This window comes from Notamacropus eugenii, chromosome 5 (genome assembly GCF_028372415.1).
Source record: "Notamacropus eugenii isolate mMacEug1 chromosome 5, mMacEug1.pri_v2, whole genome shotgun sequence".
Lineage (NCBI taxonomy): Eukaryota > Metazoa > Chordata > Mammalia > Diprotodontia > Macropodidae > Notamacropus > Notamacropus eugenii.
The window spans coordinates 359,919,671-359,936,958 of NC_092876.1; the positions used below are offsets into that span (position 1 = coordinate 359,919,671).

Here is a 17,288-nt window from a genome sequence, read left to right on the forward strand (position 1 = left end):
CCTTGTCTCTTTTCATGTAAGCCTACATCATCACAGAGTTCTAAGTACTATTAAAAAAAAAAGATCATCCTGATATGAAAAGAATCTGTTTGATGGCACACCATAACTCAGAGTAGGTTGTGCTATTTGGGAAAAGCAGTGCTGTCTCTACCATGTATTTTATCCTTGCCTATTTAGCATGCCTTAGGCATTCCATAATACTATAGACTCTTCTATAATATCATCTCAGACTCTTTATATTGGCTTCTATGTATGCCTCTACAATTAGAGGCAATTAGCTTAATGGATAGCATTTGGCCCAGAATCAGGCAGACCTAAATTCAAATCTGACGCTTTTGACCCTTGGCAAGTCACTTAATCTCTATTTGCCTCAGTTTCCTCCTCTGTAAAATGGAGATAATAATAGCACCTACCTCCCAGGTTGTTGTGAGGATCAAATGAGATAATAATTGTAAAGCACTTAGTACAAAATATGGTATACAGTATGTGCTTCATAATTGGTTTTTTTTCCCCCTCTTCTTTCCTATCTATAGAGAATCTCTCATATTGGTGAAGTCAGAAAGAACTGCAGAAACTGCAGTCCTTAGTCCTAGGGACTAAGAGTCAAAGAGATTGGGATTTGAGTCCCAGCACTGGCAAGATGTCAATTTGGACACCATACTCTCTTCTTTGAATCTCACTTTCCTATTCTGTAATATGTGGAGGGGGTGGGGGGAGGAGAGAGGGTCCAGATCCGGGGTGGAGAAACTGCAACCCTCTAGGTTCTCAAATGCAGCCCATTGACTGAATCCAAACTTCATAGAAAAAGGTTGCCAATCAAAGGGTCAAGCTTGAGGATGCAGAGGGCCGCATGTGGCCTCAAGGTCACAGGTTCAGGATAATCTAAGTCTCTTTCAACTCAAACATCTATGAATCTCCAAAGCTCCACAAAGTCTGTAGATACCAAGTTAGTGTTTCATTTCTGTCTTTTACCCTGTACTCATGCTGACATAGAATGAGAAACTGTTCAAAGTGAGGGCTTCTATATCCAAAGGAAAGTAATAATCCATGAGGGTTTATAATCTCTGTAACAAAGCAAAAACTCACTTTTCTTTCTTTCAAGACGTCAATCTTTTATCCCCCTCCTCCTTGGCCCACCCAGATTCTACTTTATTATTGAAAGATCTGAGCACTTACCTTGGAATGTAATCATCAGTGTAGTCATAGGTTTTTTCTGTAAAAGAATTGTAAAATGAATGTTAAAAGACACTTGGAATCATGACAATGTTGATTCTACACAGAGTATATTCTAAACACAACGATTTTTAACTTGTGTTTCATGAACCTGTTTTATGTTAACATTCTAATAACTATATTTCAATACAATTGGTCCCTTTGCTTAGCCTATGAATTTTATTTCGTACATTTCATTATTCTAAAAAGTTTCCAGCAAAGGATCCATGACACAAAAATTGTTAAGAAGTCCTCTTCTTGAGTGTGACTTTTGATGTGCTTGTCATCATTGAATCTAACCATTTGAATACTCATTTTTTAACAAAAAGTATTCTTAAAGAATTGTTCTGCTGCCATCCCCTTTTATTTCTGTGAGAGGGTGGAAAAGACAACAAGCTTAGAGTCCAAAGACTTTTTTTTCCACATCTGATTCTTCTCTCTGGGTGCTTCCATTTTAATAGCTAAAAAATGAGGTTCTCTTCTTGGTCTAATGTTCTGAAATTCCTTGAATGAACGTGGCAAAGAAGGGCTAAAGACAGAAGAGAGGGCTGACTCCTACCCTTGGGGTAGTATTTTATTGGAAGTAAGTCTTTCCAAAAATGTCATGCTGTTGACATTTCTGTTCCAGCTCCACACCAGGTGAATTTTCCATTTTGATTCTTCTGATGTTTAAGAAATTATTCTGGTTCCTTACTGTAAGGATGCAGGAGAAATAACAGAATTCTTCAGCAATAGAAATAAATAAATAGAAATAAACACTTTTTTATTACTTTGTATTCATCAAATTTCACTAATAGCTGTTCCTTTTAGTGTCCATTGAAATTAAGGTATATCAGTTATTATTGCGGATTCTCTGGTAATAAAAATCCTGCAAAATATTTAGAAAAAATTAGAATTGAGAACGTTAGTGTCCTAGAATATGCAGGTTGCATATTCTACCTGCCCTTTACACTGAGAAGTCAATAGTCCAGAAGTGCCAACTTGGGGAAAATGAGCTTGAGATAGTGTTAGAGTTGAACATAATACATAATACACCTAGAGAAGATCCAGGGACAGACAACTAAAATGATAATATTAACTGGAATTTATATCATTGTTTATTGCTGTGTCTTATATACATTAACTCTGTCACCAAAATGATAAATTGGCCTCAGGTGAACAAAGATTAAAAAAGCTAGGAGCAGTCTTCAGCTGGAAGGACAAAGAGAATACACTCAAATCTTTCTTTGCCTTTGTTTACTCATCTGTAAAATGAGGATGTTGGGCCAAATCATCTCTAAGTTCACTCCCAGCGCTAGATCTAAATGCCTATGATCAGGAAAAGTAGAAATAGGTAGAAAATGGTTTTTTGTTCAAAAATGAAAAAAAAGATAGAAAGTATTCCCTTTTCTAGGGAGAAATTGAGAACATGGATAATACATGTGGCAAATATAGTTTTAAGAAGGCTTTAAGTAAATGAAGAATTGATGGTTGTAGGTACTTTGTGAATAGGAACTGTTTCATTTGGTGTTTTTGTTTGTATCCCCAGCATCTAGTATAGTGTCTGGCACACAGTAGGAGCTTAATGGGTACTTGTTGCTTGATTAATTGATAAATTATTAAGAGGAAAGTAAGAAATGCTGGCGATATTACCCCTGATTCTCTGCCAGCATTGCAGAGAACATGGACATGAACATTTTGTTCTACTACCAGGAACAGAATTCTGGAATAGAAGATCACTCATTAATTTGGCCTAGCATTGAATTGTTTGTGCACTTAATCTTTTCATGCTAGCCATTATGGCTAAAACTTGATCTACATGTTGTGGTTTTTGTTGCGATTTTTTTTTTAAAGAGGGAGGTTACTAAGAGCCCATGATACAACATATAGAAGGCTGACCTTGTGGTCAGGAAGACGTAGGTTCAGGTCTTGCTTCTTAAATATACCCTCTGGATGACCCTCAGAAGACCACTATACACATTGTTGTTGCTGAGTCATTTCAATCATGTTCAACCCTTTGTGACTTCATTTGGAGTCATCTTGGCAAAGACACTGGAGTGGTTTACCATTTCCTTCTTCAACTCGTCAAGCAGAGCTAAGTGACTTGCCCAGGATCACACAGCTAATAAATGTCTGAGGCTACATTTGAACTCAGGAAGATGGGTCTTCTTGATTCCAGGCCAGGTACTCTATCCACTGTTCCACTTAGCTACCCATACTACACCACTCAGGGCAGGTAAAAGAGGCCATTCCTTGTCTCATTTCTACCTAGTCTTAATCAGTGAATGGACATTGCCTTAGACTAAGACCTAGGAAAGACCTTAGCTTAATTAAAAAGGTCAAATTCCCCTGCCACTGTATCGAGGGCCATCTCCAGTTATCCTGATCTATAGCTTGCCTCTGGACCCAAATGGCTCCAGAGAAGAAAGTGAAGGTGACTTTGTACAGCCTGTAATGGTAACTTAAATGGGAAGATCTTTCCCATCTATTAATAGGTCCATGTGACTGGTCTGGGTCAGATGGAAGTCTGAGTCACATAGAGCCTCTGGTGGGAGGAGTTTGCTGAACAAGTGGAACAGGAAGTGAGTCAGAGCAGCCAGAGCTGAGAAAGAGAAAGTAGGCAGCAATTAGTATGAATGGGAGAGCTTGTTTGTGATTTTGTTTAAGGGAGCTGATTTGTGGAAAGCCTAGCAGGGGGAAAGTTTGGGGATGGTAGTGCCCCTGCATTGTTATTGCGCATAGATTTCTTTGTTGCTGTAATGGATTTGGTTTTGTTGGGATTCAGCTTTCTGATGTTTGAATAAATGTTTTGGTTCTGTCTTCCATGTGGAGAGTCTGTTACATTTTGTGATTCAGAGTTGTTCTGGCATATTCATAGCCACCATACGAACTGTGAATATTGCCTTGCTGATACACTCCCTCACTAAAATCCAATTCACTCACAAGTCATGACATCTTTCTGATGTCATGATCCTTTTCTAGAGTGAAAGATAAGCAACAACCCCTCAGGGCAGAGGAATTTGCAGATATATATCAGTGAAGAGAGTTTTCACATCACAAAGTTCTCTACAGAGATGAAATAATCAATCTAGACCCAAAAGCTAAATAAATAAGTAAAAAAAAATCAAAGCCAATAATAAGTACACCTAATCATATGACAATGACAAATGAATTCTGCACATCATAGGCACTTAACAAAACTGGGACAAGAAAAATTAAATAATGAAAGGATGGTTTGGAGACTGTAAAGATCAAATAATGAAGAAGCAAGTAATGAAGAGGATTTGTTTTAACTGGTATTACAAGTAACAATTCCATGCTTTTTGTTAAGAAAGATTATTCTTTATACAAACCTCAAGCAGAATGTGAGTGTGTGTGTGTGTGTGTATGTACTAGTGAAACAACTCCACAAAAATACAAAGATCACTTTCTTCGTGGGAGTTATAGACTGATTTTAAATGTGTCTCCAAGGAGATCATTAATTGTTGAAGATCCATTATCTGGAATAAGATTGAAAGTTGGAGGCAGAAGTGGATATTTCACATGCAAATGTATTTTTTTTTAATGTCGGTAGCAGAAACAATGTGGGAGGTTTGCTACAGAATCTACACATCAAGGCTCAGTGCTAGAAGAAGTGATGAATGCAACTGTTGCAATGTGTCAAAAAGAAAACTTCATTATCCTATAGGGAATGGAGTTCTGAACTGACAGATATGTAACTTCAAAGGGAAACTTTCCTAACTTAACTAAACTTGTGGTTCCAAGCACAAGAGATCATATGTGTACTGGGCTACTTGAAAGTCACTGAGCTAAGGCAAAATGCATAAGAAGCACAAGGGAGGTTCTCTATAGACCCTGAATCAACAGATATAAATAAAATTGTAAAACCTTGTGGGTGGAATAAAATATCAAGACATAAAATATATTACCAATGCTTGGCAATAAAGAAATTGTAAGTTAGGAAATAAAGAAGACTGGTCCAAAGTAGCGATCGATTTATTTTTATAGGATGAGAGGACTTAGGATTATAGTGTTATAGTTGGAAGGGACTTCAGAGGTCAGGAATTCTAACCTATCCATTTTATAGATGAGAAAACTGAGGGCCAGAGTAGTTAAGTGATGGGCCCAGCATCACGCATGTAGCAAGTGTCAAAGGAAGTGTTCAAACTTAAATATTCTTGATCCCATGTCCAGCCCAGTTGGTAATGATTCACTTTTACTAAAAGTAGTACTCCTGTTATAACACTGTCCCTCTGATCCTTCTAACGGTCATAATTTCTTGTCCTAGTATTTTGCCTTTCTTTGTATCCCAAGTGCTTAGCACATAGCTCCCTGGGCATGTGGTAAGTACTTATTATATGCTAGCTGAATGATTGACTTCTCCTCCAGGATTTTGTTTCATCATTCATGTCCATTTTCATACCCATATTCTACTGTATTGGCCACAGAGTAACCCTTTCTCAGTCCCTCACACACAACATCCCCTGTCTGTGTCTTTGCACACTGTCCTCCATGCCTGAAATGCACTCCCTCCTCAATTCAACCTCACAGAATGTATCTCTCCCTACAAGACACAGATCAAGCACCAGTTCCTACAAAAAGCTTTGCCTGAATCTCCCCAACTACTACTATCCTCCCTCCCTAAGTACATCGTATTTAATTTGGATTTATTCTATATATACATATATAAATACGTAAGATCTCTCTGACAAGGTACTTGAAAGTGAAGATAATTTCTCTTTTTTCTCTTCTTCTTCTTCCTCTTCTTCATCTTCATGTTTGTCTTCTTCCTCTTCTTCATCTTCATCTTTGTCTTCTTCCTTCCTCTTCTTCTTCTGTGTCTTTGTCTTCTTCTTCTTTGACTTTGTCTCCTCCTCTTCCTTCTTCTTCTTCTTCCTTCTCCTCCTTTCCTTCATCCTTTTTTGATTTCCTGGGCCATCTCCAATCATCCTGATGAATATCTGGTCACTGGACTCAGATGTCTCTGGAGGAAAAACTGAGGCTGGTGACATTGCACAGGTCTCCCTCACTCAAATCAAAGTCAATTGCAAGTCATATCATCATCTCCCTAATATCATGGTCCTCTTTGAGAATGAAGGACAAACCAGGAAACTGAATCCCTTCCATTTGAATTGTCTTAGAAAAATTCTGAAGATCACTTGATGGGAGAAGGTACCAGACACTGAGGTCCTCATTCGAACTAAATTGCCAAGCATTCAAACTCTGCTTCAGAGAGCACACCTCCAATGGGTTGGCTACGTTGTTTGAATGCAAAACGTACACTTGCCATAAAGACTTTTATGGAGAACTCACACAGCGCAAGCATTCACGTGGTGGTCAGAAGAAGTGATACAAGGACACTCTCAAGGTCTCCCTTGTGGAATTGATTGTGTGATATGGGACACGTTGGCACAGAACTGCTCAGCATGGCTTGCCCACATCAGAGAAGGTATTTTGCCTTGAGCAAAGCAGAATTGAAACATCTCAAAGGAAATACAGAATGCACAAATTTAGAGAATCTACCCCAAATGTTCACAAGGACTATTTATGCCTGACCTATGGTACAGCATTCCAAGTTCGTATTGGTTTGATGAGCCACAAATGGACACACTGTAACTTGACTCTAGCATAGAGTCAACAACAACTAAGAGACCATTCTTTGACAATCTTATCCATTCTCATGGCTTTAATTTCCAGCTCATTCCCAAATCTGCATCTATACACCAAAATTGAGCTTCAATACTATGTTTGCAGCTACTTATACATTTCTAACTTGATGCTCTACTTTTATATCAAACTAAAGATATGTTGTCAACAAACATTTATTCAGCACTTACTATGTTTCAGGAACTGTGCTAAATATTAGGGATACAAAGAAACACAAAAGTAATCCCTGTCTTTAAAGAACTTACAATCTAATGGGAGAGAAAAAATCAGAACTAAGTACAAACAAGATACATACAGTACATATTGAAGATAATCTATAGAAGAAAGGCAATAGCATTAACAGGAACTGGCAAAGGCGTTTTTGTATGAGGTAGGATTTTAGCTGAGACTGGAAAGGCAGGAAAGTATGGAGGCAGAGATGAGGTGGGAGGGAATTCTGGGCACAGGGGACAGCCAGTGAAAAGGCAAAGTCAGGGGTTGGATAGTTGAGCCCCAGAGTTCCTTCCAGACCACACCTCATACCTTGTATGAGGAACAAGGTCAGTGTCACTAAGTCATAGAGGGGAGCAAAGTATAAAGCAACTGGAAATCTAGGAAATTCAATATTGACCCTGCCCCAAACTTGGCTCCCTGGCTCTAAACTCATTCCTCTTTCTAACTTCCCTGACTTTGTACCATTCTCCTCCTTGTCTTCCAGGGTCAATACCTTGGTACCATCTCTGAACCTTCCCTCCCCACATACAATCAGTATGCCATAACCATTTTATGACCTGGAATCTCTCCTGTTATTCCCACTTCCATCTCCCTAATTCAGAACGTTATTAACTCTCCAGTTTGTTGCCTCTCTTTCTCTTCCAGAAATGGTCAGAAGAAGGAGAATACCCAATACTTCAGGAGGACAGTTTCACATGATTTCCCAGGTCTATTTAAGTATGTCATTACCTTGGAGCTGGTATTTGGTCACTTTCAAGGTTAAGAGACTAGTGTGGAAGAAATGACAAAGGCGATATTATTGGACACAGTTTGAAAAAAGTGAGAGAATGTTCAGAGGCTGATTCAGTAATTCAGTGGATGTATGGGAAACAGCAAACAGGATAATGAGTCATAGTAAGAGTGATTTGAGTAGAGCAGAAAAGTAAGCGTGGGTGAGTTGGTGCTTGCCAGGACAAGTAAAATCAGCCATGAGATAAGTCCTGGTCTGAAACTACACCTGGAGGTAACACAATGTCTTTCCTCTCCCACCCATATATTAATTATCAATATAGGTACAAAAAGAGCAAATGGTCAAACTTTTGTCCATGCAATCCATCTGATTTGTCTTTTCTCTTTCCTAGTTAATCTTTTTTGAATAAAGGCAAGGAATGCAGTATGAGGGACAATCGACCTCTCTCCAATCTATCCTTTATACTTTTCCTAAAATATCCCAACTGAAATGCTTTGATTTGGCTATTCTTTCTCAAAACCCTTCCATTTGTTGGTCATAAAATATAATGATAATATGATAATAATAACTAGCATTTATGTGATAAAATGATAATATAATATAAATATAATAATAATTAGCATATATGTATATCACTAACATTTTCAAAGCACTTTACAGGCATCTCATTTGACCTCCACAACAACACTAAGAGGTAGATGCTATTATATTACCTAACTCTACCCTGCCTCTCCATCCATATTTCATAGCACTCACTTTCATGAACTCTATATACCAGCCAAATTGGAGTTCTCCAATTAGTGCTCCATCCTCCATGCACTGAACAGATTCTACCTAATCTCACCTTCCCCCAGTTCCTCCTTTCACATCTTTACCCTTTTCCAATATCCATCATCCATGTAGTCTTCCCTAAACTTCCAGTTAGAAATGATCCCTATCTACTCAAACCTTTTAGTCCTCTCTGTTTTACCTCTTATACACTTCATGCCTTTCTAATTCATTTTAGCTTCTTATACTCAAGTCTTAGCTCCTACTAGGTTGCAAACTCATTAAGGACAGGAACTGTTGCATCTATCCCTAGCATGATGTAAGCACAGAGCTGGTACTTGATAAATATTTATTTAATTTAATTCTCTATTAATATAATGTGCTGAAATGACAAATGTAATAGCTATAATCTAGTTCAACTTGTCAAGGTCTATAGTATATATTCTGAAGTTGTAACAGACAATTGAGATATAACTTAGAGATGGGGACTAAATTTGAGATTTCATTGGTATGAGGAATTTACAAGCAAAAAAACTTCTCTCTCTACCAACAAAAGTGAGCACTGTCTCCGCATCTTATAGTTACAGACAGTTATCTAGACTACTGAGAGATTAAATGAATTAGTCACACAGACAGCATGTGGTGATGCAGGACTTGAATCCAGGTCTTCCTGGTTTCTAGGGCAGCTCCCCTTACTTCCTCTCTAATTTAATAATAACTTTAATAGGGCTGAATTTAAGAAATTGCAAAATACCAAAGAAAAATGCAGTTGAGTATGTCACCTTTAGCTGAGGATATATCTCCTTTCATGGAAAATGGGGTCAAAATAATTAAGAATTATTGTCAAGTAATACCTCACAATGCAACTTGATTTGGTATCAAACTATAGAATTATGCTGATGTCAATGGGATTATCACAGCTGAGTTATTATTTGGGAAATCAAAAATAGACTCTCGAAAAACTTTAAGTGAGAAATGTTTTAACTGGCAATATGTCAAGCGAGAAATAAAAAGAGGGTGGAGTGTGAAAAACATTCTGAGAATTTGGTCAATTTTTTTTTAATGCTAATAATGTAAAGCTGTTCTACTGAAAGCACTGGGGGAATGAATGTTGTTATGTTATATGAAGTTGCACCAATAATACCTTCTAGAGAAGAGTTTAAAATATTGTCATTGACCCTCACCAGAAAGGAACAGACAACAGACTTAATTGACAGTGGATGGTCAGAGGAGGAAAGTTGTAAGAAAGCTGAAGTATTCCAAAATAAGTTGGAGTTCAGGTGAAAGTAGCAGGAATGATGCAATAAAGAAAACTACAAAGGACAACATACAGATAAAGTCAGAGGAAAAAATAGCAAAAAGTATATTTACATGCAAATTCCATGCAAATATTTGAACTCCTATATGTAACTGGAACATGAATTATCGATAGCATTGTAGTTTTAGTTTCGAAATACTTATAAAAAATCAACCATGCTTCATCCTCACCATCATTACAAAAAAAAATCTGTTGGAACTAATGGGATGTGGAAAAAATATCAAATAATTTTGAAAATTCGAAAGTGTTATTTTACCTTAGACAAAGGTGTATGTAGATGGGAGGAGGATTGGTGGATGTATTAGTTTATGACTTAAAATGTTTATTATGGAATACAGGTAAAATGTGAAACTGACCTAAGCTTTAAACAATCATATCACTGAATTTGGAGTCTCTATTGACTTGTTGTAGGGACAACTAGGAGGCACAATGGATAAAGTTCCAAGGCCTGGAGTTGGGAAGACTCTTCTTCCTGAATTCAAATTTGGATTCAGACACTTACTAACTGTGTGACCCTGCATTAGTCAGTTAACTCTGTTTGCCTCAGTTTCCTCATCTATAAAATGAGCTGGAGGAGGAAATGGCAAACCACTCCACTATATCCCCAAGAAAACCCCAAACGGGATCGTGAAGAGTCAGGCATTACTGAAAATGACTAAACAACAAACCATTTTTTCCAGGTCAATGCTGAAAGGAAATTCTTGGCAAGTAAGAAATGGAAAAGATATTTTGCAACATGATCAAGAAAGGAAGTTATATGACATAATTGATTGAAACATACATTCCTCCTGTGCTTCACCTTGAGTTTTAGGTTTAAGGTAGAAAACATGAAAAATAGTGTTAGATGTGTGAATTTCAATATTTCTCTAGAAATTTCAGTTGTATTTGGGTGTGGAGCTGGAGAGAAAAAGGCTTCTAATAAGTAAAATATGGTCTTAAAAACCCTTAATGAAGATAAGCAAAAGAAAATTCCAGTAATTTTGGTTGGAAAGAAAGGCCAGAGAAGTGCCATAGAGAGGTAGTTTATCCACATACTTTTAAGTTACATAAAAATAAATGTCAGGCTTTATAGATGGTTCTGAAGCTGTATAAAACACCAGTGAAAGAACAAGTGACACCATTCCTACCCAGCTTGAGAACTAGAATATTGGGGCTCAAGCACTCAGCTTAGAAGATCATGGGTATTTAACAGCTGCCTGAGTAGTCTTACGGTCCTATTTTCTGAACAAGGAATTTAGAATCAGGTTTGAGAGTATGTGCCATGATGTCTTTTATCTCTGTGTCTCATGGAAAATAGTCTTTATCTGTCCATCTTGTCCCAAAGTATGCAATCTAACTCTGTGTATCACCCAGGCAATATTCACAGCACTGACAGTCACTATGAATATGCCAGCATAGTTCTGAATCACAAAGTATAACAGACTCACCATATAGAAGGCAAGAAGAAAAACATTTATTCAGACACCAGAAAGCCAAATCCCAAAACCATACAGCCAAATCTGTCATAGTAACCAAGAAGTCAATACACATTAGCAAACAAATACTCAGGAGCCTAGTTATGCCTGCTTTCCTGAGTCCTCTCTCCTCTGCTCCCAACCCCTCTCATCAACTTCCTCCCAGCTCTACTCCACCCTTCTTATTCCTCCCTTTCAGCAAGTTCCTCCTACCACATGTGACTTTGGCTTCCCTGTGATTTAAACAGGTCACATGGGCTTATTAATGAATGGGAAAGATCTTCCCATTTAAATTACCATTATACCCTGTCATAAAGTTAGTTGTGGAGTGTTTTCATGTTTCAGTGAGAGACATGCACTCTGCCATCATACAGACAGAAGCATAATTTAACCCACAGCATACAGGGAGGCCACCATAGCTGAAGTGAGCAGACAGCTGGAGATGTAGATTCAAGTTCTGCCTTTGATCCATAAGTACTGTGTGACCCTGATCAAGTCACTTAATACCAATGTCCCAGGTAACTTTCTAAGACTGTAACATAAAACTATAACTATAAGACCCAGTTACAGGTTCTGATAAAACAAAACAAAAATCTCACCACACTGAGAAAAGGGCAATGGATAGAGAGACAGTCTCTGAGTAAGAAAGACCTGGCTTCACGTTCTGCCTCTGACATATGCTGGCTGTGTAAACTTTGTTCTCAGTGGCTCAGGAGACTCTAAGACAAAATTGCAGAGCTGGTGCAACTTGTATTTATAGAAGGACTTCCCTCTTTGGAAGCTGTCTTTAAATATTGAAATCAAAGGTCTATGAAAACATGCATACATACACACACACACACACACACACACACACACACACACACACACACACACACACTGCTGCTGCCACCACCACCACCACCACCAAATAAAATCTAATATGTGCACAAAGAGGTGAATATGAATGAATGTATTAAATGAAAAATAAAATTGGGTTAGGTAGGCACTGTACTAAGTATAGGGAATGTAAATATGAAAGACTGTTCCCACCCTTAAGAGGTTTAAATTCTAAGGGGGAACAATGCATGGGGGTTGGTGACTAGGGAAAATGTTTTTGTCAGAGGAGTCACAGGGATGATAAGTAAAATCACAGGAAGGTCAACTGACATAGTCTTCCAGTAGCAATGGTAGTAATTATGTAGTAATTACAGTAGTAATGGTGTAATTATTGGTCCAAGGAGAGATGAGGAGGTGGGGAAAGAAAGCATGTGCATGTCAAGAGAATGGCCAAGGGTCTGCTTCTAGCTAGATATAGTTGGCTCTTGGCACAGGTGTGCTGGAGCCAGCTCAGACTGGCTTTCAGAAGTGGATTGTTCTGTTTTCAGAGTGTATATTTACACCTTGGAAATTACAAACACAAACCAGGACTTAATCTATTGCCTTGATGATTGGTTAGACTTAAGTATAAGAGAAAGTGAAAAAAAGTGACAGAAAGAGAAAACATTAATAATGCACACTAAATTTTAAAGTGTCTCTTGGAATTTCTCCTTCTCCTCCTTCTGTTCCTCCTCCTCCTCCTTCTTTTTTGGAGAACCAGTTGACAAACATTTACCAGTATATCCCTGACTCCAGGACCAGAATTCCACAGCTGAATGACTTAACTCCTCCAAGGCATGGTCTCTAGAGATTCAGTTAGGAATATATAGCATCAGGGCATGGCAGGGAAGATGGTTGGTGTTTAGCATGGTCAAGGGTCTAGGACTGGATATATCTAGTGAGCTCTCAGCAATCAGGGGGTGTCTTAGAATGGAGCTGCATAGAACTAAGCACAATTAATTTTCCCTACCCCTTCCTAAAAGTGAATAGGTAGGAAAAGGGAACAAAATTTTTTCTGTCTATAAATAAGTCAACACATTTCCATCAAAAAAATTCCTCCTAAAAAATCATTTAAGAATGAATTTCATACAACGGTAAGGGATTGTGCTTGACGAGAAGGGAAAGTAGAAAGTAATATTTTGAAACTTTTACATATTGCTACAGAGATCGCTGAGGGTTCACTTACCTTTCTGTCTATCTGATTAGATCTATGGCAATATCTTATTGTTGCTGTGATGGGCTTTTTCTTTTGTTGCCTTATTAAATTTACCAGCAAAATTTATTCCCTGCCTTTATGGCTCTGCTAGTGTTGCCCTTTACATAGGGCAATGCCACCTCCAATAATAGAAATACAAACTGAAATGTGACATGGCATTAAATGAATCCAGAGGAAGAAAATCTAACCAGTGTGATGGAATAAGCCCTCTTTTGTACGTACCAGATGAAATCTTTTAGGAAACCAGTGACCCTCCACAAAAAAAAAAAAAACAAAAAACCTCTAGAAGGTGAACCAAATTTCTTTCAGGAGCTCTTAAACAGCAAGATAAAAAAGGAAAATGCTGTTAGCTGTTAATGTAGAATAAAAAGGAAGAAAAAATTATAAGATCTGGAGGAAAATGTAAATTGAGGTTGGAGGAAGGTTGGGAAGGAGAAATGATAAGGGCAAAATTGTAACTGAAGGTCTTTTGTAGTATATTGTAATATTTGCAATAGATCTGACTTTTTAATTCAAATCTTAAAATTAACAGGCATTCATTTTCTCTTAATAATGTTAACTATCCCTCTATCCAACTCACTGATAAAAAAAAAATGTTAAACAGCAAAGGACTGACCATAGACCCTGGGGAAACTACTGGTGGAGACTTTCTAAACTGATATCAAACCATTATTGACTGCTCTTTGTGACTGAACATTCAACCAGTTCTGAGCTATCCAATTGCAATTTCATCTATCCTATATTCCTCCATCTCTTCTAACAAAATAGCAGGAGAGACTTTGTCAAACGCCTTGATAAAATTTAGGTAAATTACTATATATCAGTCCCTCAATGTCCTCTTAATTGCATGATCCCTAGCATGGACCTCCCCTAGTTGGTGCAATCCAACTGATTTTCTCATCTTTGTTTTCTTTGGTGCCATTTATACCTCCTTTATAAGTACTTAAGGGACTAGGGTGTGAGGGTTCAAGTGTAGTGGTTCTACTGTCTTTGATGGAATAATCAGTTTGTTAAAATGACTTTTGAAAATCTTTTCCATTTTTCTTCTGTTTTTGGACTTTCAGTCATTTTCATCCTTAAATGCCCTTGGGATGATTTTGCTTAGTTGGATATTTTGTCATGGAGTCTTCAGACAGGTTTTATCTTTCACTATTTGCCTTTGCTTTATGAAGTAGTACTGCTCATAATCAACCATCAGGGAGAAGGATCTGCTCTCAAGACACCAGGTTCTTCCTCCAGATCTGTGAGAGGTGCACACTCTGAAATGATACACTCAGAAACATGACTCAACAAATACTAATTTGGTGTGCAAAATTGTCCTAAAAATATGTCAACCCATATAATAATATAACTATAATTATAATTAAGTTATTTTATTCTTATTATAAAATAAATTAAGTATAAGTTTAAGCATTAATAAATCACCAAGAAAAAACGTTATCTAATTTGAAGAAAAAATGTTTCCAGACAAGGTTAGAATCTAACCTTCTATCTTCATATGGCAAATAAGTCAGGTGACTACTGACTAAGATACTTTCTGGACTCCTTTGATCTCCTCGAGGTAATTAGCTTACACTGATTAAACTTCTTGAAAAAATATTATAATTTGTTTTAAATTCATTTCTGTTGTCCATTTCATATTTTTAAAATTTTCAATTGCTTTAAATAATTCATGGTTCTATAATTTTAATTATGCTCCATACTGTTTTTTATTATAATTTTTTTCATATGCTTCATTCTCCTTTTTCTCTCTTTTCTCCTTCCCCTTTTCACTCTTCTTCTCCTCCTTCTTCTCTGTCTCCTTCTTCTCCTCCATCATCTTTGTCTTTACGTTCACCTTCTTCACACATTCTAATCTTCACTCTTACCTGTTGATCATCTTAGGGATAATGTCCACACCACAGTAGAGCAATTTTTGTGTTCACCATGTCTACAACCTACCAGTTCTTCTCCTTCTTCTTTAAGAAAGAAAGAGTTCATGACACAGAGTTGCATATACAGATGATACAAGACTTGAAAGAATGTTTAACACACTGGATGACAGAGTCTGAATTCAAAAAGGTCTCAACAGCCTAGAACATTGGGCAAAATCTAAAATGATGGAATTTGGAAGGAACTGTTTCACTAAGTCACATAGGGACTGGACTCACACATTGGCAGGTCATATAAAATCAAAGAAATTCAGAAGACACCTAAAAGTCTAAGGGCTTATCTAGCTATCTAAATGGGGACTTCATCACAAATAAAGCTCAAAATAGACCATGAAACAATAAAGAGCTATAATCACCCACACCCACACTCAAATCATCTCTCTCTCTCTCTCTCTCTCTCTCACACACACACACACACACACACACACACACACACACACACACACAAGGGAAGGGGCTTTGCAGCTGAGGACTGGCAGACAATAGCATCAGCACCTAAAGAAGCCACATCATAGATGAACAGGAGCAGCTGCAGATCAGTAAAGAAGCCACATCATAACCAATGATCAACAGATGGAGGCATAGAGAAGGTGCTGACATCTCAGTGTGGGCAGCCAGCAAAGAACAGCTGCCTGGGAGAACCATGATGGTGCTAGAGAACATTAGCAGCTCTGCAGAATCACAAGCATGGGTTGTCCCAGCGTTGCACATTCTCTGGCAATAGAGGTTCCCTACAGTGGTGTCAAATTCAAATAAAAACAGAACATATTGACTTAGAAAACCACAATTTAACATTATTATTGTATTTTTATTTATTTTTAAACATTTCCTAATTAAATTTTAATCTGCTTTGAGCCCCATTCAGCAATGAATTTGATACTTCTGAGCCTATATACATGACCTTTCCCAGATGTCCCATGTTTTCTATGTATATGCCCCTTTATTAATAGCCCCTGGAACTATAAGACAAAGAGTTGGAAAGCTCCCACCCACCCATTCATCCATAGGGAAGAAGGGTTATGGACTCCATGTTTCTTTACCAGTCACATTATCTACAATGATATTGTGACAAATTATGAGAGAATGTGCCTCATATCTATGGGGGAATCTTTACTGTCCCTTGTTTTTCTATGTGGTTTGTCTTTGATAAAGACAAGTAAAGGATTTTGCATGTGTTTACCGATTAACTAATTGATTTTGAGCTACAACATCCTCTGGTTGGTATAAGAGAGGAAACACATTGCTGAAGGTTCATGAACTATGATGTTAGAAAGATGCAAACTCACAAAATACCTCCTATCTGACTTCTTTAGAGGCTTACATGTCAGGGAGCCTATGGGTGTGCGTGTATCTATATAATTATATATGTCATATATATATTTAGTGATCTTTTACATATATATGTAAATATAACATAGTTGTGTATAAATTAATATAATATATAATATAAAAATGTAATATAATGAATAATATATATTGATATAATACATAATTATATACATATATAATAAATCACTAATTATAAAAATTATCCAGTTATGCAAAAATATGAACATAGATCACATAGACAAGTCATGGATGCAAACATTCACAAGAGGCCAATGTTTCATAAATGGAAGAACATAATTCTTTAAAAATTCTTTAATCAACATAAATGGCTGGAAAGGCAAGGAGTGTAAAAAAGATGACAAAACTGAAGTGAAATAAAATCAGAAAAGTTGGTGCCATGCCATCATGGTCAAAGAGCACATACTTTCTGTATGTAACAATTTATAAACTACAACAGTAGAAATATGACACTTTCTATTAGCGGCAATCTCATTATTAGGCAATTTGGTTTAACTATTTTCAGGTTGTATAATTTCCGAGGAGGGAGATTATTTAGGTGTTAGTTGGAAATCAAACAAGTAAGCAAACACACAATTACTGTGATAGACACTAT

The 17,288-nt window shown here is 37.2% G+C and overlaps 1 protein-coding gene across 1 annotated transcript in view; it reads right to left on the reverse strand.

Moving 5' to 3' along the window:
* Positions 1–17,288, reverse strand: part of TRAT1 (T cell receptor associated transmembrane adaptor 1) — a 68,862-nt gene that overhangs the window by 33,327 nt on the left and 18,247 nt on the right. The window contains exon 3 of the mRNA XM_072614051.1: positions 1,177–1,213. Within this exon, the coding sequence (XP_072470152.1) occupies positions 1,177–1,213 (37 nt within the window). The remainder of the gene's footprint in view (positions 1–1,176; positions 1,214–17,288) is intronic.